This window comes from Eleginops maclovinus, chromosome 15 (genome assembly GCF_036324505.1).
Source record: "Eleginops maclovinus isolate JMC-PN-2008 ecotype Puerto Natales chromosome 15, JC_Emac_rtc_rv5, whole genome shotgun sequence".
NCBI classification, from domain to species: domain Eukaryota; kingdom Metazoa; phylum Chordata; class Actinopteri; order Perciformes; family Eleginopidae; genus Eleginops; species Eleginops maclovinus.
Window position 1 is genome coordinate 15,294,637 of NC_086363.1, and position 23,195 is coordinate 15,317,831.

At 40.4% G+C, this 23,195-nt stretch overlaps 1 protein-coding gene across 8 annotated transcripts in view; it reads left to right on the plus strand.

Annotated features, from left to right (window-relative positions):
- The window catches only part of nrxn3b (neurexin 3b), a 286,482-nt gene that overhangs the window by 111,713 nt on the left and 151,574 nt on the right, over positions 1-23,195 (plus strand). For 3 of the 8 annotated variants that reach the window (XM_063902196.1, XM_063902201.1, XM_063902202.1), the window contains exons 9-17: positions 5,220-5,423; positions 6,855-6,881; positions 8,491-8,610; positions 8,934-9,046; positions 9,732-10,000; positions 11,090-11,280; positions 12,335-12,508; positions 13,580-13,606; positions 16,260-16,379. In XM_063902196.1, the coding sequence (XP_063758266.1) occupies positions 5,220-5,423; positions 6,855-6,881; positions 8,491-8,610; positions 8,934-9,046; positions 9,732-10,000; positions 11,090-11,280; positions 12,335-12,508; positions 13,580-13,606; positions 16,260-16,379 (1,245 nt within the window). The remainder of the gene's footprint in view (positions 1-5,219; positions 5,424-6,854; positions 6,882-8,490; positions 8,611-8,933; positions 9,047-9,731; positions 10,001-11,089; positions 11,281-12,334; positions 12,509-13,579; positions 13,607-16,259; positions 16,380-23,195) is intronic. The other 5 variants (XM_063902198.1, XM_063902204.1, XM_063902200.1 and 2 more) reach the window with 3 other exon arrangements.

Here is a 23,195-nt window from a genome sequence, read left to right on the forward strand (position 1 = left end):
CTGTCATTGCCACTGCCCAGGTGGTAATGTGTTTGGTTGGGTTTGTTAGCTTGATTCAAGAACAACTACTGGCCCTGTTTTCATGTGGAAACTTGGTGGAAGGGTGTAGCATTAGCAAAGGAGGAAGCCTTTGAATTAGTGCTAAATCACATGCATATACAGTACATGCATGTCTTTATATTTTTTGGAAACGCCCTGGGGCTGGTGTCCACTCTCTAATTGTCCTTTTAATGCTATAGTAGGATTGCCAATTTGCCAGGGTGATGTTGAGACGTCCAAAAAGGCAACTAGTACAATTATTGATGAAACTGTCCACTTCCGTTCTGGTTCAACCTTAATCTGCTCTATATATTGTGTAGTTGTGTATGCAGGACTATTTGTTTTCATTCAATCTAAAGGGGCCTATTTTGCTTTTTGGGTAGTTCCCTTTCCTGTAGTGTGTTATTTAGGTTTCTGTGTTCATGCAATGGTCAGGGAATGCTACAATTTCAAAGTTTCCTCCAGAGTCTCCTACACGCTCCACTGGACTTACATTGAACGTGATAAGCTAAGGAGCGGGACTTTTCCAACACATCTTTAAGCGGTTGACTATCACTTCAGAACCGACCAGCTATCCAATCACAGCAGACTGGGCTCTGGTTTCAGATGGCGGGTGAATAGATCTGCTGCTATACAGGCATTTGGAGAATAAAAAGCACTTTTTTGAACATCAAAGTATGAAACTGTAGAAGAAAATCAAGTTAAGTGAAGGAAAGGCAAGTGCAAAAATATCACTTTTCTTGTAGAGTTAATCAGTACTGTAAAGCTGTGGAGGGGCACTATCAGGAAAGGATATTGGGGGACCAACATTGAAGCTATATATCTAGGTGTACTATCGGTTGTTGCTATCTAAAAATTTTTTTTCAAAAAAAGTATTTTAAATCAATAACGAAAAATGGCCATTTCTGGTGGCCATAGAATAGCAACCACATGTGTCAAACTCATTCAACCCTGAACTTATTTCAGCTTTTGTTCTTTGTGTTTTTATATTTGTGAACAATGGAGAATATTGTGAGGCAGATTACTTGGCATCCTGGTCAGCTATCTAGGGAGTTTGGATTTTAAAACATTTCCCCTTTCTGTTTATTCTCTAAACTGCCCTCAGTGGCTGCAAATGAACCGTGTCCACATCCTCAGAATAAACTCAAGCCTTTCCACTGTTTTGGTTTACTGCCACTCAAAGTGGAGCGAGGAATGCAGTGGGAATAAAATAAACTGAACTGCAGTGAACCAAAAAACTTCCCCTTCCTCTCTCCTACAATAAAAAGCTATTTGACTACAACAAAGCCAATCCCAGCTGAGATTGATCGATGACATTCAGACATGATGGGGGACCGCTTTGCCCCCAAAAAGGATGCAGTGCACGAAAACAGACCTTTTAAAACTTGAATGATGTTATTTTGGTGCTGGTTTAAAAAGCTATTGAACAGTGTGGAGCATTAGAGCATGGTGGAACACTGTTGAGCACGGATTTCATGCGGGTAGGAAAGCATTTTGAATCATTTAAAAACTGGGAACAATAAATCCCATCAAACAGACATTTCTAATTGTGATTGGACAGACAATTCTATCAATACTTGTGTATGTTAACAGTTGAAGAGTAAGAACCTAATGATGGAACCATTACCCCATCAACAATGGTGGTTCTAGACCGATTTTACCAGTGGGGCAATGCTGGGGCCATGCTGGGAGCAGTTATTGTATGAAAAGGTCACAATGATTGGTGGGTTTTTTGCAAACCCCCTCCTAGAACCGCTGATATACAGCAAAGAAAACAAGATCATTGGAGTTTAGCTTGGAGGAAATATTTTAACCATGCTCGCAACTTGCTCAATAAAAATGCAAAGTTGGTTTTAAGGAGCTGTTACACCCCTTAGGTCCAAACTGAAATATCTCATATATTATTGTATGGATTGCCTGAAAATGACTAACCGATATTCGTGGTGCCCAGAGGATGAATTCAAATCACTTTCAGAATCCCCTAGCTTTTTCTTTAGCGCAACCAGGAGGTAAACATTTTTTGGCAGCCACTGGATGGATTCCATACCTCCACCCCTTGATTAACTCCCCAAGCTGCGATTGGACAGATGATTGTTTGACGGATGAATGTAGGATGCCTGTCCATCGCCAAAGGGAATGGGCTATTTGGCCCTTCAATATAATAAACCCAATGATGGGGCTGTGTCGTTAGCATTGGCAGGTCCATTTTTCAATTTAGGTTGTATTCAAAGCTTTTTCATTAAAGGTGGCATAGAATGGAAAACTGTGTTTACCTCGGCATAGTTGAATAAGGAGAGTTTGGTACATTGAACTGACATACCGTGAACCTCAAACACCATTGTTTCCTCCTTCACGTGCAAATCATGAATATACATATCACAGCGGTAAATTACAACAATCCCTGTGTGTTACTTCACACACGGTAGTCCAGCCCCAACATTTGCATGCACCAGCTGCTGGAAACACTAACGCTAACACTTACCACTCCGTAACGCTGCTCTCCTTCTCCGACCAACTAGCGGTTCTTCAAATTCATCGGTTTCCTCCTCCGATAAAGGCTCAAACATGTGAGGTTGGATGCCAATAGCCTCCATGGTTCATCTCTCATAGTTTCGCAAAATTCACTTACTTCTGTGGGCTCTGAGGCAGCCATGGATTGCTCCTTGTAAACCAGCCAATCAGAGCAGAGCTCATCATGATTATTTAAATGAGCCCCCAAATAAGGCAATTCAGCTTGTTTCATTCTAGGACCAAATCATAGGGTTGTAAATGGGTCTGTTAAACCACATCTGGACATGTTTTGGATCATCCAAAGTTATATACCTTCTTTGTAGACATCAGAGAAGAATTTAAAATACCAGATAGATGCTTTCTATGGCACCTTTAAATGATGACACATCAAATGCATGCATAAAAAAACAGCCCTCTTTTTTTTTATAGTTTATCAAGCTACCCACTTTTTAAAACATTTCTTAGGGTTACCTTCATATCTTCCATATCATAATTACTCAAACAGGGGCAAGACCAAGTTATTGAAAGCCCCTGTAAAGACTTTTTCGATTCCTATGTCCAATCTCATAGCTATAAACATCTGACCCTATTTTGCCACGTCTGCTCAAACTCCAGATTGGACATCACAGTTTTGTTTTCCATGCTTCAATACACATCCATCCTTGTCTGTTTGTGTTTTTCTGAGATGCAGATTGACTCTCAGCAGGTTTTTTTTTCTCCTTCTAGTGTGGGCCTGGGACCTGACCAGGCTCACAAATCAATACATGCCTCCGCCAGTTAGGGAAACCGTCCGTGAAGTGCCATGCATGTTTGAAAGTGTTAGGTTGTTGGGTTTTTTTGTGCAAACGAGACACACAGGGAGAGATTCCATGCAATTTAAAATGGAGTAGAATATGGTGAGCCAAGGTTTCATTATCCTCCAGGCTACTGTGGTCACACAGCTTGTTCAGGGAATGGATTTTACAACGAGCCCTAAAAGCAACACAGACAAATGTGAGTTTTTACAGCATTGCACTGCTAGGCGAGACAAATTATCCAGTGCTTACACGTGAATTTTGCAACATGCCACATACATTTCAGTGAAGCAAATGCAGTGTTACTTATAAGGCATTCCTGTTTGCGTGGGTTTGCATTTTCCCACAAAAAAGCATACGTTTTTTGACATGCCACGAACCCCTCCCTCGTGAGATGCTACAAAACCTCTCACCTCCGGCCTCAGCACTTCCCAGCCAAATGCTGGTGCATTCCTGAGGCCAGAGGGCTGATTTTTTTTCTTGCGAAAGCTGAGGTGTCAAAACAGGTATGTCACAGTTGGATGCCTTTTTTAATCTGCGTCTCTCTCCCCACAAGGCTTCCAGTCCTGCTGACAGTCTTCCCCATTTCTTCGCCACGCTCACTCTGAGCTTCTGTACTTCTTTTTGAACTCATGAAAAAAGAACTAAATAGTGTGGCCCACCTACCATGACGCTGACATGATCTATTCGTTCCTATTGTCTGTGTTGTGTTGCTAAGGTTGTTACCGTGTGAACAATTTAGGACTGCACGATTTAGAAAACATATGTAATTGCAATTAGTTTGACTGATAATGTAATTGTGGTATGATTAAAGAGGCCCTGTTGTGATTGTTTGGGTTTTCCCTTTCTTGTAGTGGGTTTGTGTGCATGTAAATGGTCTGCAAAAGCTAAAATCCCACACACTCCCCCCTGCCGGAAACGGCTTCATTGGACTCCTTTGTTCACTTCCACTACATAGATATAGCTACCTTACACTCATGCTTCTTTTGGCTAGTGCTACAACCCATTGTACTTGATAGGCTAAGGGGCCGGGCTGCTCTAACCGCTTGACCAATCCCAACAGAGCAAACTGAACTGGAGTCTGGTTTCAGACAGAGGGTGAAAAGAGGTGCTGCAGCACAGGCAGTATGAGGAAAATAAAGACCTTTTGAACATTAAAGCACGGATACGTATCACAGTAGAGGCACAAAGCCTGGAAATAAGCAAAATAGGGCCCCTTTTAATGAAAATAGACGGATGGATTCTTTTGTATTTTGATAATTGTTAGATTTTTAAAGATCTGAACCAAAAGAAATATGTCTATTGAAGTTTGTAGAATATGATTAGTAGCCAGTGATATCTCTGCAGCTGCACAATACTATATAGACTTCATAATGTACTTCTAAGTAACACATGCCTGTAAAGGGACATTTCCAGGGAAAGGAGCAAGTAGCAAGATGTCTTTGTTCAGCGCACTAAGCAGTGTGTTTGTGTTCCTCAGCCTGTCACTCATGGGTGATGAAAACATCTGCAAACACGCTTTCTGTGTGTGTGTGTGTGTGTGTGTGTGTGTGTGTGTGTGTGTGTGTGTGTGTGTGTGTGTGTGTGTGTGTGTGTGTGTGTGTGTGTGTGTGTGTGTGTGTGTGTGTGTGTGTGTGTGTGTGTGTGTGTGTGTGTGTGTGTGTGTGTGTGTGTGTGTGTGTGTGTGTGTGTGTGTGTTTCTCATTGATGAAATATAAGGGACATGCATGCATCTGACTTTAGAATGGTTTTCAAACCGCATCTGTGTCTTTAGTGTCTTTCACACACATTGACACATCCTCACAATTCGCTCATTACTGTGGTTTGCACCGAGTTTAATAATGGGATATTCTCTTTTCTTTTTCTTCCTCGCAGAGTCTTCGATCCTGTCGTTCGACGGCAGCATGTACATGAAAGTGGTAATCCCCAACGTGATGCACACAGAGGCAGAGGACGTCTCCCTGCGTTTCATGTCCCAGCGCGCGTTCGGGCTGCTAATGGCCGCCACGTCCCGCGAGTCTGCAGACACGTTGAGGCTGGAGCTAGACAGCGGGAGAGTCAAACTGACGGTCAATTTAGGTATCGTATAAACCGCCCCCTTAATCCCCCCTCCAGTCCAAGAGGAGGCCTTACTGTCTTTGTGTTTTTTTTTCTTTGGGTCCAGACCTAACACACACTAAACCAGTTTTTTCGTAGTTTGTCTTTGTAGTTGCATGTCTTGTTTTGCCTGGACTGTAAGTTTTTTCTGCCTTGATGCTTTAGAAGTCTTTCTAGATTTTTGTATCCATTAATCTAACATGAAACACAGTTCTCCATGTTCTGCAGTACATCTTCTGAACACATCATTCTTTTTTGTGTACACATACATTTCACTTTTTGGAGATTCCTCACAAACGCATTCATTCTGACAACATTTAAGATAATATCCTACCATCTATTCAGAATAACAGATTATTGTTGTACATCTAAGTGCTCTAATAGTATGCATTCTTATGTGGGTCTGTTCCAGTGGTCTGTTTTTGTATTTCTTTTTATATTATTTCTCCCATGATAGCAGGTCCATGTCTCTCTCCGTCCATTAGTAACCCTGGCATCTCCCATGCCTTGTTCAAAGATGGCACTCACCCCTTCAAAGGCCCCGAAAGCCTGCGGCCCATCTGGCAAACAGCCCGATGCCACAGCACCCAGCGCGCCTGCAGATGGCGGCACGAGTGCTACATTTAAGTGCAGGCCTTCACAGAATGAGCCTAGAGGAGAAAAAAACCCCACACGAAACATATGTGAACATAAAATACCTCATATGTGTTTCCATAAAAGCATTTTAATTGGTAACCACAGCTGCAGGAACACCTGTTATCCACTCCAGATGTTTTTGTTAATGGGTTTTTAGCCACAGACAAAGAAAAAAACCTTTAAAATATATATAAAATTCCAACTACACATACACAGGACCCTCTTAGAGAAGGTTTTTTATGCATCTGTACGTGTTGGTGCTGCGTGGCTCGAGGCTGTTTGTTCCCACTATTCTGTTGCGGTTGACGGCACATGACCAGCCCGGTCACATGGATTTCAACCTGCACCTGGCAAACACAAGTTCCAACTCTCCCGTAGAGATTTTAAGGTCTAAAAATATATGAAAGATGGTAAATCTTGTGAATTATTTTGGCGTTATTTGCTGGGTTGCAAAATCGATGTGGCCATAGAATTGCAAGCGACCATTTTAAAATTAAACTACTTAACAAAATAAGACTTTTATGATCTAATGATCCATCAGTACATTAATATTGGCCTTTATTGGTGCAATATTATTGACTACAGCTTCAATAAAGTAATCAATTGGATTGGGATTAAATTGGATTTCCAGTTTCAGTATATCCAGCAGGTGAAAAATGGCCGCCGGGGTCATGTGACCGTCCCCGGAAGGTGGTTTTCTTGCTCTTGGTTGTCTGCAGCTGTAACCTTGAAGGATGCGATTTCATCTGTCACTTATTCTCCCCCCTCCCCATCTAGACTGTGTCAGGATAAACTGTAACACCAGTAAGTCAACACTCTTTTTATGCAGCCTTCTTCTTCCTACACTGTGTGATTTTATAGCCTGTGTGCTAGATGTGAGGGCAGGAATGTGTGAATGCCGGGGACTGATAAGAGGATTCCTCAGATAAGAGGGTGGGGAAAAGTAATAGCCAGAGATTAAAGTTATGCAAATCTGACTTAATGTACTCTATATATTTTAATAGGACACTTCTAAAATTGATTCAGGCACCTAGTTTCTAATCTTTCCCTGTATGCTCATAGCTGCTAGCTTTTAGACTCGACGAGCTATGTACGTAATATGTTTTCCCAATTATACCGTAATATATTGCTGTGTGTCTCACTCGCTTTGTTCTCCTGCCCTAATTATACATACTGCAGCATATAGGCTTATTATGTGTTATACTGTATATATGGTGTCAGGAGACATGCTGTTACTCATGAACGGGACTCTTATTTTGCGTTATGTTCAAAAGTGCTCACATAGCTTTTAGAGAGAATAAAATAAAAGCAACACAACAAAGGCTTAAAAGTAAGTGTTAGATTAAGGACAGGTTGTGCCTGGTTGTTGTTTTTCATATAAATAATACAAATAATATAGATTTCTAAGGAAGGGAATTTTTCAATTTATTTAGGATTTCTTTTATTTTCCTTAAAATGTATATATATATATATTCATTTAAATGAACATTGAGTTTTTGTTACAGTTTATCATTGAGTATTTTTTTATTCAGTCAGACATAAATACAACATTTAACAGAGGCCTGGATATACGCTACAATATGCCAAAAGCAAATCTTTATTCAATCATTTATTGGTTTTAATTGTTGATTTAAAGAAACAAAGAGGATATTTTCTAAATGTGAGACTTTTGTTTATACATTTTATTTCTTTGTGTACTGAATTGATTAAACATCCTAACTCTATAGGCTACAAATCTTCACCACTGCTGGTTTATATTTCAACTTTGTGTTAGATATCACTCATTTAGGATTCTGAACTCCATGGGGCGAGGTTTCCCTCTAGTGGGTTGTTTTAGGAATTACTTACACAATCTCTGTAGGCCTCATACAACTTCAATACAATATTCAAAAATACAGACTGATAGAATAAAAGCAAAGGAAACACTGGTATATAACCTTTATGTGAAATAGTTACCAGGGCTGCACAAATTGAAAACAAAATGCTAATTGCGATACATTTTGACTGATGTGGAATAACAATATAGGAGGAAGGGATCATTATTGCCAAATATATTAATGGTATCATGCTGGGATTTTTTAAAGAGGATCTGTAGCAAAAATGATTGTAATAGTCACATATTTTGAGTCCTTGTTTGAGTAACAGCAAATGTCTTCTTTAATTTGGCTGTCAGTTGTGATTATTGTATTCTTTTCCTATGTTGTCAAATATAAAACCTTTAGTCGAAAGTAGCACTACTTAATCTGCAAATTAAACATATTTTTATTTTAATGTAACTATACAAAGTTGTTCCAAATTGAAAATGATTTTCCAATTCAAAATCGATTTTTCCACTGTCTGTTTAATCAGTTGTGAAAACAGAGACTTTGGTGGTGATTGTGTTTCCCCCTGACTAACTAACCCTCCTCTTCAGGCAAAGGTCCTGAGGTTCTTTATGCCGGACAAAAGCTCAACGACAATGAATGGCACTCAGTACGAGTGATCCGCCGCGGTAAAAACTTCAAACTCACTGTGGATGAAGACATGGCTGAAGGTATATCTCCTGGGAATAACATCCATAATGTGCATGATCGGGTCATTGTTCATATTCCTTTTTTGGGGGTTAGTTCTAATCCCTCTATCTGGGGTTTTAGTCTGATACCAGTCATTTTTGCCATTCTTTAAGGGACGATAAGTACCAATGTTTACAGTATCTTCTATTGGTTTCATCATTTGTTGGAATACTATAGTTATTGCATCCGCCTGACACAAAGTGAAACTGTTGCTCGGTTAAAGGTTAGGTTGCAATGTTCATCCTCCTCCTCTTCCTACCCTTCATCCCTCCGCTTCTTTTCCTCTCTCTTCCCTCCATCTCAGGTCAGATGGCAGGCGACCACACCCGCCTAGAGTTCAACAACGTGGAGACTGGCATCTTGACTGAGAGACGCTTTGTCTCGTCTGCTCCCTCTTCCTTTATCGGGCACCTTCAGGTAAAAAGTGCAATACATCAGGATGCGTGTTCAAGCCATGTTCTAAAGAGGATGGGTTTTAAGTCATAATTACAGTATGTGTCACCTTAATTAATACTCAAAGACACTTCATTTTTATCCAAAGATGTCTCAAAAAATATTTAATGTCACTTTTTTGTAGTTATCGAATATGCTCATATTACAATAAGGAGAATCCACTAGGATTTGGAGTATATTTCTTTCCTTTGATTGGATATACTCAAACACAATGTGGGGCAACTTCTCTTACAATGTTACAATTAAGTTCAAGTGTTTCTTTAGAGCTGCTTGAACTGAGGAATGACTTAGTTTAATATTGCGACAACGATATTACCTAATAGTTTAATGAAAGTTAATTAAACAGATATTAAAGCGCACTCGGCTCAGACTTGCTGCTGTTTCCAGTATACTGCCGTAAAAAACATTATTTCCTTTTATTAAATATTCAACTTCACACAAAGGGTATCAATAAAAAAAAGAAAATGAGTTGAATCTTAAAGTGTAGTTTTATACTTGCTTGAAAAAGTTGTTGAGTGCAATATCACAGTTTTTCAAAATGTGTTTATTAGCTCAAATCAGGAACACATAAAAGACAATTATATACTGTGCAACAAAGTGTTCTTTACAATGAATTTACACCATCTTCACACACTTCTCTCCCCCACAGAGCCTTAAGTTCAACGGCATGCAGTACATCGACATGTGTAAGAACGGCGACATCGACTTCTGCGAGCTGAACGCGCGCTTCGGGATGCGCTTCATCATCGCCGACCCAGTCACCTTCAAGACTAAGGGCAGCTACCTGGGACTGGCCACTCTGCAGGCCTATACCACAATGCACCTCTTCTTTCAGTTCAAAACCACGTCGCCTGACGGATTCCTCATCTTCAACAGCGGAGACGGGAACGACTTTATCGCCGTGGAGCTGGTCAAAGGGTGAGAATGTCAGGATATTGATGTTTTATTCCTTTGCTCTCGTCACGAGACGATTATTCTAATAGCAGTGCTGATGTATTTCATTAGCCATTATTAATTGACTAAAATCCTAATCTCTTATGCACCTTTTACAAGCTTGTAGAAGCATAATTATCACCATACTGCAGGTAAAATAGTTTTTCCTCCATCAGTTTAACTCCCATTAGTGTCAGAGCAGCATGCACTAATTGTGATAATTCAATCATTTGAAATTATTTTATTTACAACGGTTAAAAAAAACAAGAACAAACAGAAACTGATTTTTTTTTTTTTTTAATTACCCGCAGCAGGGGGAATTGAAGTGTTACAACTACAAAGTTACAGTGCAAATATAAAGCAGAAGTAAAAAGACTTCCATATTAAAAAAATGGCAAGCACACGTTAATAAGGACCACAGAGGACACATAAAGGGTAAACAAGTAGCTGCATTTTAAAAGATTAAGTGAGCATATACAATTATTGAAGAAGCCACTAACATTAACAACATTTAGATATATATATAAATATAAAGTGTATATTGCACATCAGTTGTGGTATTGCTCAGTTTTAACAGTGTGTATTATGGTTGTGTGTGTGTGTGTGGTTGTTTACTGGCATCATAAGACAGAGATGATGGAGATATGTGAAATGGGACACTCCGATAAGCTATCCAAATCTTTAGAATAGAGGCCGAGACACTAAACATGAATTATTTACAATTGATCTTATCAGCACATCCTAGATTAGAGGGAAATTATGTAGTATACGGAAACAGTAAAAGCTAACAAATGCCCAAGACAAACCAAAAACTCTGAAATCTAAACTAATCCAAGCCCTAACTACTTAATGGTCCCAAAACATACATTTATAAGTGTTAACTTTGGTTTAAAAAGGTTAGATATAATACTCACAGTTGCAGAGAATAAATAAGTGAATTTCAAATTAAAGTGAACTTGTTTAGAAGTCCGAGGCTAATTAGTGTATTTAAGAGTTGACATATTTGACAGTTTAGCAGTTTTTTCCAGAAGATAAAACACACACGCATTCACTAACAAAGTTCTCTTCCTGCAGGTTTATCCACTACGTGTTCGACCTGGGGAACGGGCCCAGTCTGCTGAAGGGGAACAGCGACAACCAGCTGAACGATAACCAGTGGCACAACGTGGTCATCACGAGGGACGCCGCCAACACACACACGCTCAAAGTGGACTCAAAGTCGGTCACGCAGAATGTCAACGGAGCCAAGAACCTCGACCTCAAAGGTAACAAACACATCCTCGCTTTTTGAGAAATTATAATACATGTCTTCATGAATATCATAGTTACGCGCTCTGGAACACTATGCTGCCTGATACTCTAGCAGCCGTTTATTCTGAGATAGAAAGTAGTTATTGTTTCTGTTCATTCTTTTGGCTTAGTTTTCTAGTATGGAGGACCTGGTAGTCCAGTTCAGCTTATGCATTTCTTTTAGTTTAGGGGTGAAGTTCTGGATCCTAGGGCCCCTGGTGTGGTTGGCCCAGGCTTCCTCCATCTTTCGTTCTTTTTGGCCAGCCCTCTGGTCTTGTACCATTTGAGTTAGAGTGATTTAAAAATGTTCGATAAAATCACGTTGTTTGTGTAAACTACGTCGGCTCGGAGCTTGAAATTTATGTTGCGGGTCACAACGTGAGCCACAAATATTGTTTTAATGCTGTGGCCGTAACAATCATACCACTCCTCCAGAGTTTGATTTGATTTAAAATATTTTTTTGAAGTCAAGAATCCACTCCCATAGTCTTTATTATTGACACATCTCAGGCTGGATTTGTGCAATTAATATTTGGAAGAGGATCATCCAATTGTTTAGATTTTTGAAGAAAAACAACTTTGTCTCCAACATTTAAAGCTGGTGACCAAAATGTCACAAAAATGTATTTAATTATTTGTGTTAGTATACGTACTGTTAACATTGTTAAAAGGATTTGAATTGGGTTTGAATTCTTGAAGGAAAGGCAAAAATGTTTTGAATATTTTTATGAAATAATGACCACACCCATAAATACTGTTGATTTATTGAAACACACCGCTTTGATCCTAATTAATTGTTGAGTTTAGCAAGTGTGAAAAGATTTAAGATTAATTGTACCAATCAAGTAATCTAGCCTGAAAACATAATCTCAATCAGTGTACGTGTCAAAATATTAAAGACCCAACCGGGCCTGATGGAATGTTAAAACAGAGGTTAACTTAAAACTGGACAAAATGTGAGATTACTATCACAAAGTAACCCTAGTATTTATTAAACTCATTTATTACTCACTTCTCATCACCCTACAGGTGACCTGTTTATCGGAGGTCTGGGGCCCAACATGTACCAGAACCTCCCGAAGCTGGTGGTTTCTCGGGAGGGCTTCCAGGGCTGCTTGGCCTCGGTTGATCTCAACGGCCGCCTGCCAGATCTCATCAACGACGCCCTTTTCCGCAGCGGGCAGATCGAGCGTGGCTGTGAAGGTACAGATGGCCTGTAGCGAATAAGAGTCATGACCTGCCGTCTGAGATTTATTAGTCTAATTAAAAGGCTCCTCTTAAGCCCTTTAAAGCAACTCGCTGGCACTGTTAATCCTACCTATTTCTCTTTTCCTGCGCCAGGCGTAACAAGAAAGTACTTCTAATCTGTCTTGGTTTTTTGGCTTGTTAACGTTTTATGTTGCATCAATATTTTTTAAGTTAAGCAGGGCTACTCGAACCTGAAGAAATTATACAATACAGTTATATAATGCACTAATTAATTGTACATCTTATGTTGTTATTTTAAGTTAAGTATTACAAGTCACCACGCTTTGGCTCCAATCTGTTTTCTCTATTAGGACTGCATGATACGGAAAAACATTAACAATTTAGACTTTATTTACATTTGCAATATGATTCACGAAATTGGAAGGATTGTTCATTTTGCATTATTATTCTCATTATCATTGGCAAACATTTAAAATGATCATGTTTTTTAGTGGAACTTTACCCGACAAAGATATTTTGTTAACTCAGTAGAATGCAATTTGTAGCCTGTATATCCCTGCAGCTCCACTATACATTCAAAATACTAAATAAATACATATTTGGGATTTAAGATATATTGTGCTTTCTGCAATTTCAATATTGCACTAGCCAGTATTGAAATTAAATGTAAATTAATGTGCAGACCTACTCTCTATATAATATATCGTTTAGCCTTACTCTACTAATTAAGTTATATTGTGTCTAAATACATGATGTCTCCTTTATGCTGTGCAGGGCTCTGCCTTTGACCTCTAGAGGGCAGCAGAAGTTTATAATAAGTTCTGCACAGTGGCAATGATTTTCAAAGCTGCTTTAATACCTTATTTAATAAAGAAAGCACCACTGGGTAAGACATTTTCCAGCCCTCACTAACAAACCATCAACTCTCCCTAGTGTTGCCAAAGTGTCAAACTTTGTGGAACTTCTTCTTTACGAACGCTAACAATGCTGCTCCCTCACTAACCTTTACTCTTGTTTTCCGCTCTGCTCTGTTCTGTTTGTTATTTTCTTTCTGCGCTAACAAAGTTGGTTTCACCAAAGCCGACCTGCAAGGTAGAGGGTCAAACTCAGCCTCTCAGAGGCCTGCTCGTCTGAAAGTCTGCTGTGTGCAATGCATCGTGGGTGTCACCGTGGCAGTAATGTTCCCTTGGTGCTGCGGAGGAGGTTACCCGCTCTCCGAAAAAAAAGAATACTAAGATGGAAAGAGAAAGACAGACTAATGAAAAAGACATGTTATTTATCCCACAATAAGGCAATTTACATTGTTACGGCAAAGGAAAAACAGCATATTTAGCAACCTTTTAGTTTCATTTGTTTAAAGTCTCCTATTATGCTATATTTCAACAATATATTGTAGGGCCATATCTATACAAAACATGTCTGTGAAGTGTTTTGCTCCAAATACCAAACAGATCCCCCATTGTAGCATGCCTCATTCCTCTCTATTTAAACGTCACATTATGTTAAAAACCACATCAAGCATTATTTCTGAAACACTTCTCAGTGTTTACCACTAGAACAGAGACATTATATGTATTATATATACAACAACTCTAAGTCCCTCCTGCAGACATCTCAAAAACTGTAGTTGCAATCTGCTCCCTTTTAGTCTTTCAGTCCGAGGTTTATGAGCTGCTTGCTACTGTACCTGTGAATATCTAACATTTTACAATCAAATGAACAATTCTACCGTTTGCCTAGACACGTGTATAATAACAAATATAATGTTACCTTCAAGTAAACATCTTTATGACAATATTAAATACTAAATGTCCTATTTTGCACGGAAATATTTGTACACAGTTGTTTCTTGAAATACACAAACACTGTAGCACCTGGTCATGTAGTAGGCCTTTAGCATTGATGCTGTGTTAATGTAGCCATACGATGCTAGCACATTTACCTGTAAATAAAAGGTGGAAAAAAGTTTTTATAGAATGTTTTTCTTCCCCGCTAACCTCAAGGCTAAATGTTTCCGTATTTGATAAAGTTGCAAGGAGTACACCGTATATCTAAAGAGAGTAAACAGATTAGATAAGTAATGTTCATAGCGTTTACTGCAGTCTGAAAGCAGTGGCAGGTAATTTGTGGGAGTGCTTTGTTCTTCTGTGAAATGCCACATTAGAGGCTGTCACTGCACATCCAAACACCATCAGTCCCCTCTTTCTGTCTCTCATGTAATCACAAAAAAAAATCACATTCGCTGCTTTACCCAGCTGAGAGTGTTTTTCAGAGTGCGAGTGACCTCCTGCTGAAATCCACCAATCCCTTTCACTGACACGCATACCAACACGAGATTCACAACGATGCGAAAGTGTCGAAGACGCCTGGTTGACTCCCATCGCCGTGCATTGCACAGTAAACGCAGCTTCAGCTGGCAAACCCGCTCTGTTCTAATGTCTTCTCTTCACATTGTCTCGTACCAGACAATTGACTCTTGCATTTGTCCGCCATTTGATTTAATTTGATTTACTTTTGTTTGTTTACAACGTTGTTATCAGAGGCGGTTTCTGTCCTCGCCCCCCACCTCACGTGTCCGTCTAGACTCCTACTTGGGAATTGTTTATCTTGTTATCTATGCTTGTCCTTATCTGCATTCCCTCTCGGTATAAGTATTCAAAGGTACCAAAGAGCTATGTGTGGTGTAGAGGAATAGCAAACACACATCCAAGTTTGACTTTGAATACCCTCCTCTACTCATGTCTGACTGAAGTGCATACACGGGGATATGCGCTACGTGTCCTCTTTTTTTGTTTCTTTTCTGCTTGTCATGAATTCCTTCTAGTGTTCGCCGTATATCCTCGCAATGAGAAAATGTTTGGAAAGAGAATTTCTGGGGTTCGGGTTAGAAACTGTTATATTGAAAAGGGGAATAGTTTAATTGAGTTAGTCTCCATGAGTTAGGGTTAGGGTTAGAAGCCATAACTTTTATATGGGGAGACATTTTATTGAGTTTGCATCCATGAGTAACCGTTTAAAAGGGGTATAGTTTAATTGAGTTAGTATCCATGAATTTGGGTTAGGGTTATAAACTATATTTTCTTAAATGGGGTATAGCTTAATTGAATTTGTATCCATGAGTCATTTGTTAAAAGGGGTTTTGTTCATGTCTCGTCTTGCTTGTCCACAGAGGGAATGCAGCGTGCTAAGTTTTACTCTGATAAAACTTTTTAAAACTACTTGTTGGAATGATATATATCGCATGCATTTCCACCTGCACATACACTTAAAACATAAGGAAATTAAGGGATGTTAACAGTGTCATCACATCAGCACAGCTGCAGTACAATTCTCTGAAGCATGTCTTTAAACGCAGATAAGAACCAAACTAGCATAGCATCCTTTACAGCGGAGCGAATGCCGGCGCTCCCGCTGCATGCTGTTGATCCTGTGAAAACCTACACGCTTCTGCTTCGGCTTGCCACTGCGTTTGCTGCTTTACTCAGCACGAAACAGGATTCCCCAGACAGTTTTTTTGACATGAGTTGTACTCCAGGTCGGGCTTCCTGTGGTGGCACTGTTTGCTCCTTGTTGTTTCTTCTAGACCCACATGCTGTATATCTATCTCTCTAGAGTGCATTTCTTTCTGCATGGGTCCTGCATTGTTTAGTCTCAGCAGTAGCTCTTACTGGTTCCCTGACTTTGTTCCCATTGTATCACTTTCCGCCTCCATTCCCCTCCCTCCATACTTACTGCCTTTTTCCAGGCCCCAGTACGACGTGCCAGGAGGACTCGTGCGCCAACATGGGTGTGTGTATCCAGCAGTGGGAGAACTTCACCTGTGACTGCTCCATGACGTCTTACTCGGGGACTCACTGTAACGATCGTGAGTACAATTTAAGATTGACCTGTTCTTGCCTTGTTTGTGCGTTTAAGGAGCACTCGCATATTTTCTGTGTCCTGTGGCTCTGAAAGGAGATTTATAAAGTTTGAGAAAATGATTCAAGGGGCATCTCTTGAGCAATATTGGCTTCAATTTGAGCAAAGAAAGGCATTCACTTTAAAAACTCAAGCTGTATTTTAGTTGAAAGTAAAGGATCAACTCTTACTTAACCAGTGGTGGACGATATACTCAGATCTTTACTTAAAATTTCAAGTAGAAAACACCACATTCAACATTTTCTTAAGTAAAGTACAAGCATCAGAAGCTACATAAAGTACAAAAGGTAAAACATACTTCTTGGTAACTAGAAATTGCACCCAGGGATTGATACAGTTTGATCTTAACCTTTTACTATTATGTAATACAATATTCATTGACTATATGTTGTATCATTCCTCTGAAAATGAATATTCAAAGTAACTAACGTTACCATATCAATGTAGTTTTAACGCAGAAGTAAAGAGTGGGAACCCTTAAGTACCTCAAAATTAAGTACAGAACTCAGTTGTTGTCCATCACTGAATTAAAACCATATTAAGAAGTAAAAGTTGAGATATCTCAGAAAAATGTATATATAATTCTAAAATGTGGAAGTGCTCCTTTAACATTTAATATGTGCATTGATTGTACCCCCCCCCCCCCCCACACACACACACACACACACACACACACACACACACACACACACACACACACACACACACACACACACACAACTGAACCCAACTGCCATATTTAGCTATTAATACATAACCATCATCTGCATACAGGTGTATAAACCACCCATAACCAAGATAACATGTAGTCATTTCCCCCCCATAAAAACTATTATCACACACACAAGCATAAATTGGATGCACCTATGGAGCCGCTGCCACCCTGCATTAAACAGTGAGTACTACATCCTCGACTCAAGGACTCCGAGGCTGCTTCCTTCATGTGCTTAATAAGCCTCTGTCGCATCCGCTGTGTGAAAGCGGTGCTGAAAGCTTCATGTGATCTTTAAATGAAGCAACTGAGCGATGGTGGCAATTGTTTGAGGTTCTTTTTTGCTGCAATGCAGGCAATTTGTTGGAAGAAATGCTTGATGTTCCGAGCTTTTTTCGGGGCTTGGGAGTGACTGCTGATGTGTGTAAAACATCCACTTCTGCCTCAATCGCCTTTTGATAACGCCCTTCAAATAGCTATCATAGAAGTGTGAATTTGTGTGTGTGTGGTATTTCTTATCCCCATGACGACAGGGGACTTCCCCTCAGTAATCACGCTTGGCGGTCTTTCATTTAGCGGTTAATAGTCGGGGCATACTGCTGCTGGGCCAGACTAATGAGGTGATGGAGGCTGTTAGGAGAACAGCTCCGTGAGCGCTGGCATCCCCTAATCATCCGGACCTTTCTGATGTTAGACCCCGGCCGCTGTGTATGACTTCATACCTCTAAAATGTTCTTTTTTTCCTCTGTCTTTATTGTCCTCCCACCTGACGCAATTGTTTCCACGCCTGGCGATCAATCGACATGGGCTCTCACTTGGTGATGGGAGCTGTGTGTTTATGTGTTAATTAGTGATGAGAAGCCCTCATTAAATCCATTCCTGGTACTGCTTGTGATGGAGTGTATGATGCATGGAGGTTTCATTGATTTCCAATTGACACGGAAATATATCTTAGGAGCTTGGATAGTAACTTATTTTACCTCTCATGACAGGTTTAAGTCTTCAGTTTTCCTTTTGCTGGTTTCGGTGATAGATAATCACTTGGATGTGAATAATAACATCCTTAAAAGAGCAGTATTGCCTTAGATTTGAGGCTTTTTGCTGCTTTTTCCTCTTATTTCCTGTGCTAAAAATCTGAATGCTCGAAATCTAGTTACTCCTCTTGGATTGACCCAATGTTCTGATGACAGCATGTGTCTGGGTGAGGTTCCAGGAGTGCAGTCCCGCACCACCAGATGGCAGTAAACTCCCGAGCAGGACCGCACACTGTCCCTCCGCACAGGGAGAAAATGAGATGCAATCCCCCGAGCATGAAATCAGCTTTCCTGTTATTTTCCTCTACTGCTTTCCCCTCTTGTGTTTCTCACTCTCTCTGTCTTTATCTATTCTCTATTACAAACACACAACCCATCCAATATTTCTGTATGGATCATACAGAGAATATTGTTCCATCGTACCAACAATGCAAAATACAAACGTACTGCCAGCAGTTTTATTGTCCAATTGAAGCGATAGAAACACTGTCTTGCGTGTGCATTTTTGTATGACTGTCTTTCTATCCGGCAAACCAAGAGAGTTTTTAATTAACAATGTGGGAGTAGAGCTTCTCCCTCTGTTTCCCTCCGTCTCTCTGATAGCTGGCAGCAAATATCAGTAATTGTCTGCTTCTCTGACTCCGTCTCTAGCCATTGTCCAAATGAAGAAACTTGAGCAAAGTAAAGTGAACATTTCTGTCAGTGAAGCCTCCTCGCGGTCTCATCATTGTTATCGTTGAGCCTCCCGTGCCCCTCTCTGCACTCCCTTCATTGTAGCCAACAGGACTGTAGGTGGCGAGGAGAGGAGAAGAAAAGAAAAAAAAAAACTATCTACGCTCCTTCCATTTATTCTTGTGTACCCCTGCAGCCAGGACTTCGTCACTGCACACCTTTACTTATGGGAACAAGACACAAAGGAGGACTCTTTTTCGCACCATGCAGGTCACATTTAGAGCCACTCGGAAAATCTGGAGGTACATATCGTGCCCGCTTAAAAAGAAAAGAAAAGGGGGTGTGTCTTTTTATAGCATTTTCATCCTGCTTCGTTCTGGCTCACTGCTTTTGTCATGCTCATCTCCATCTCCCTGTCGTCTCGTATCCATCCCCTTTTTTTCTCTCTTCGCCTCCTCTTTACCCTCCTCTCCGCTCGTTTTTTATGAGCGAACCTCTCCCTGTCAGCTTCTATGAATACAGCATATTTTCATTTAAATCCAAGGACATGGAAGCTTTGGGCCAAACAGGAGGAGCAGCGGACACTCGTCTTCCACATCCAGAGCAATTACTCAACTTACGTAATAGAATTATCTCCGATAAAGGTCACCGCATTGTTCCACAGTCAGGAACATGGTAAACAAACAGAGAAATAGTGGAGATGGGCGAAAGAAGACGGGCAACAGAACACTGTTCGTCAGTTTGATGCTGGCATCAGTAATTGCTTGGATAGATTTAGTGATGAATTTCTCTGCCAGTGTATTGATCCCAGCCTACCCTCTGCTGCTGCTGCTCAACCCAATGTCTTTAATTCACTTTTCAAGGCATGCTCAGAGGGCTGTAACCATATCTGGCTAACTGCTTACATAAATGGCACTGCAGCGGCATTGCTTCCTTCACTAACATAAAGGAAAATAATCATGGCATTTGCCTCGTAGTCCTTTTTCCCCCCAGCGCTCTTTGGGGAGAAAAACGAGGAGAGAAAAAGGAAAGGGCAAAAGAGGTTATGGGGTTGAAGAACAAGCTGTGTTTGCTCTAGTCCACAATGTTCTGCTCAGGAGAAAATCAACAATAATAACAGCGTTTTTCCCTATTGACTGATGTGTCTGCTCGACAGTAAGCGGGGAAAGATAAGGTAGCCACACAATGGCACTATTCACTTTGACATGACGTCAATGCTGATTGAAGGTTTAAGAAGAAACAAGAGAATGAGGGGAAAGGCACATACACATGTGCACATGCTGCTGGTATCAATAGACCTCTTCATAAATGTTAAAGGAGCTTTTATTGGAGCATTGAATAATTTAACCTCCTGTCTCTGTAAATGGGATTAAGTAGCTCTAGCTGGCTGCGTTGGCCAACAGGTGTTGGGCAGAGGTTAGTTGGCTTTGAAGCACTCTCTGGGAACTATGGTGCTTGGCATCGTTTCAGCTGGGCACAGATGTAGTGCTGGCAACTTTAGATAATACATGGATAGCTTTTTCAGCTAGTGAAGGCAATCGATATTAACATTAATCAGGGAAAGGATGGTAGGGACAAATATACCTTTTCCCTTCTTCTCTCAAAGCTTATAGAAAGTTTTCTAAGAGTATGTTAAAGTACCTTTTGGCACAAGAGGGCTTATAAGTGGAGCAAAGAAATATGGGAACATTTGCCTATAAATACCACAGGTAGATCAGAAATGGGCCAAAAGAGTTCCATAGAGAGTGATTTATTTCTTCAGGGCACAATCCATCCTAAAAGCACATATTGGAATGATCTCAGTCTTTTTTGTTGTCGAACAATTTGTCTAGAGACGACTGAGGCATCACATGATCAGGTGGCTTGAACAGCCACTTACCAGCTGCCTGCAGTGTCATCACAAAGGGATATGTTTTAGATGATGGAGGTTGTCTGCTTTGAGCAAACGCTCCTGTTGTTGTGTAGCTGTGGCTGGAGGAGAAGTGTAGTTGCCCAACATGAAGCCAGTGGATTTGCCCAAAACGGATAAATACACAAGAGTGCACAAACATACAGTTGGCCCTTCAAGGTTTATAGTCTTTCTATCACTTTATCATTCCTTTCTCTTGTCTTATGATACCTGAATTAGAGCGGGAGCTGCATGTCCAGCCCTTGGGGGGTCTAACGAGCTGTCCCGCTATTGGCTGATCAGGCTAATGATGCCTGCCCAGCACTGCATCATGTCACTGTGATAAGAGTGGATGTCGCTTGTGTCAATCGATGTGTCAGCGCCGTGCTCAGATCCGCGGTATAATTGGATATACGCAGCGCTGTGGAGCCTAAATGCCCCAGGGCTAGAAGAAAAAGAGAATGTAAAACGGGCAAAAAGATTGAGAAGGAAGAGAGAGTGAGATGTTACTCTTCATGAGTGTCAATAAATGGCAGCGTTGAAGAAATATACAGTTTTCAATAGTTTCGATCATTTCTTTACTCTCATGTGAATCTATTGCTGTATTTCTAAGCCTTACATATGAATGTGGGGTTATTTTTTGGTAGTTTCAATATTTATGTACAAATAATAGATCAAATTATTAATGTTGCTTGTAATAAGAACACCTTATAGTTTTTTTTTGTTATAGTAGTTATTTGATTTTCGGTGCATTCTAGCCACTCACTATCAATATGCATAATAGTGCAAAACCAACGGCAGAATGTGAATCGAGAACTGTTTTTTCCGACAAAATAGGTACATGGTACTATTCGCTGTCAAAAGCATCATAGGTGAGCTTGAACTTGATTTACAGCTAAGGCAAGCAGCTATTCTAAACTAAAAACCATCGGTAATCCCACTGTACACCACCTGCGTAGCACTGCATTGAAGACCGACAAAGTAGAGAGCTAGCTCTGGGTTGGAGGTTGTTTGAGAGCAAAACTAACCTCATTATCAATTCTTGTCAGCACAGAAACAGCCAATTGTTTGCCAAAATGTTTAAATCAATGTTATATCTTTGAATCACATCCTTGTTCCGTATTTAGTTTGTTTTGCTTTGCCCAAATAGGAAATAACTTCATGCAATTTTGATTTAATAGTCAAAACATTTAATCAGGTACTTGCTTGGTTTCTGAGAATGAGTTAAGTATCCATGTAAAACCGCTCCAGCACTTAATCCCCCATAAATCCTCAAATGTTCACTACATTTTCAAGGAAGTGTGTTATTTATAAAGATGTAAGTGTAGATAGTTTCATTAATTCACTTTGAAATTATTTATTACACAGTAAATCACAATACATTTCTCAGCTACCAATCGGAAAGAAAAGCAGGAAAAACAGACTATTCGATTAGCATAGAACAACAACATAACAGTTACCATGATGTTGTTGTTGCACCAAAGAAAGCATGGAAGTTGTACTGCTGTAATACAAAATATCCTGACTTCCAATACTGTCTCTAGTTACAACTCCTCTCAGACTTTGTGCCAACTGCCTCTGTGAGCGAATAAAAGAGATGTTGTATGACGGGAAAGGAGTGATTGAGTTGAACACATTACAGACATTTACGATGAGGGGCATTCATCTGTTTTGGTGCCAGGCGGGTAACCTTGAGGCTGCCAGAGCGTTCCCAGCACCCAGCCTGCCCCTCATAGGCAGAGAGCCCAACCACAGACACATCCATCAACTCGTGTTCCTAGACACATTTCAGGAACAGCGGCAACACATACAAATCACCCAATCAATACCTCCATCGCCTTGCCTGAAGTTCAGGGTTTTGGGCAGGAAAATGTCTTGAGTAAGAGCAGACCACGCACATGTTTTCGTTCGCAGCCGTGATATTTCTTTTGGTTCTGGTCCTTCATTCGTACTTGTCTCTTTCAGCGTCTTCCTCACCTGTATGTGTGTTTGATCTAATGCTCCAGTAAAGAAGATGAAATGATCTTCTCTGGTAACCGTTTGTTGTCACTGTGTGAAAACAACCACAAATTCTCAGGAGAATGTGGTTAAACCCATGCTGTGGTTTTGAAAAGGCCAATCAAATAGAAGTAATCTGTCATTGGCAGACAGCATCCTCCGCACTCAATTGTACCATCGAGTACATACAACACAATTCAGATGTGCATGGATCAAAAATAAAGGTGAGCTGGTCTCTTTCTATCGGTCTATTGTTCTTGTTTCTCTCCCCCTGTCTCCCTCCTTTTTCTCTTTTGTCTCGCAGCAGTAAGGCTGATAGTCAGTCATCGACGATAGGGAGCTGAAGCACTCAAATCAGACTACAAAGAATAAAGCTCTTCTCTGTACTGTTCTTATAGGAGGGTACTTCATCAGAAACAAGGGGCACTGGATCTACCAGCCCGTTTGTATTAATCTTGA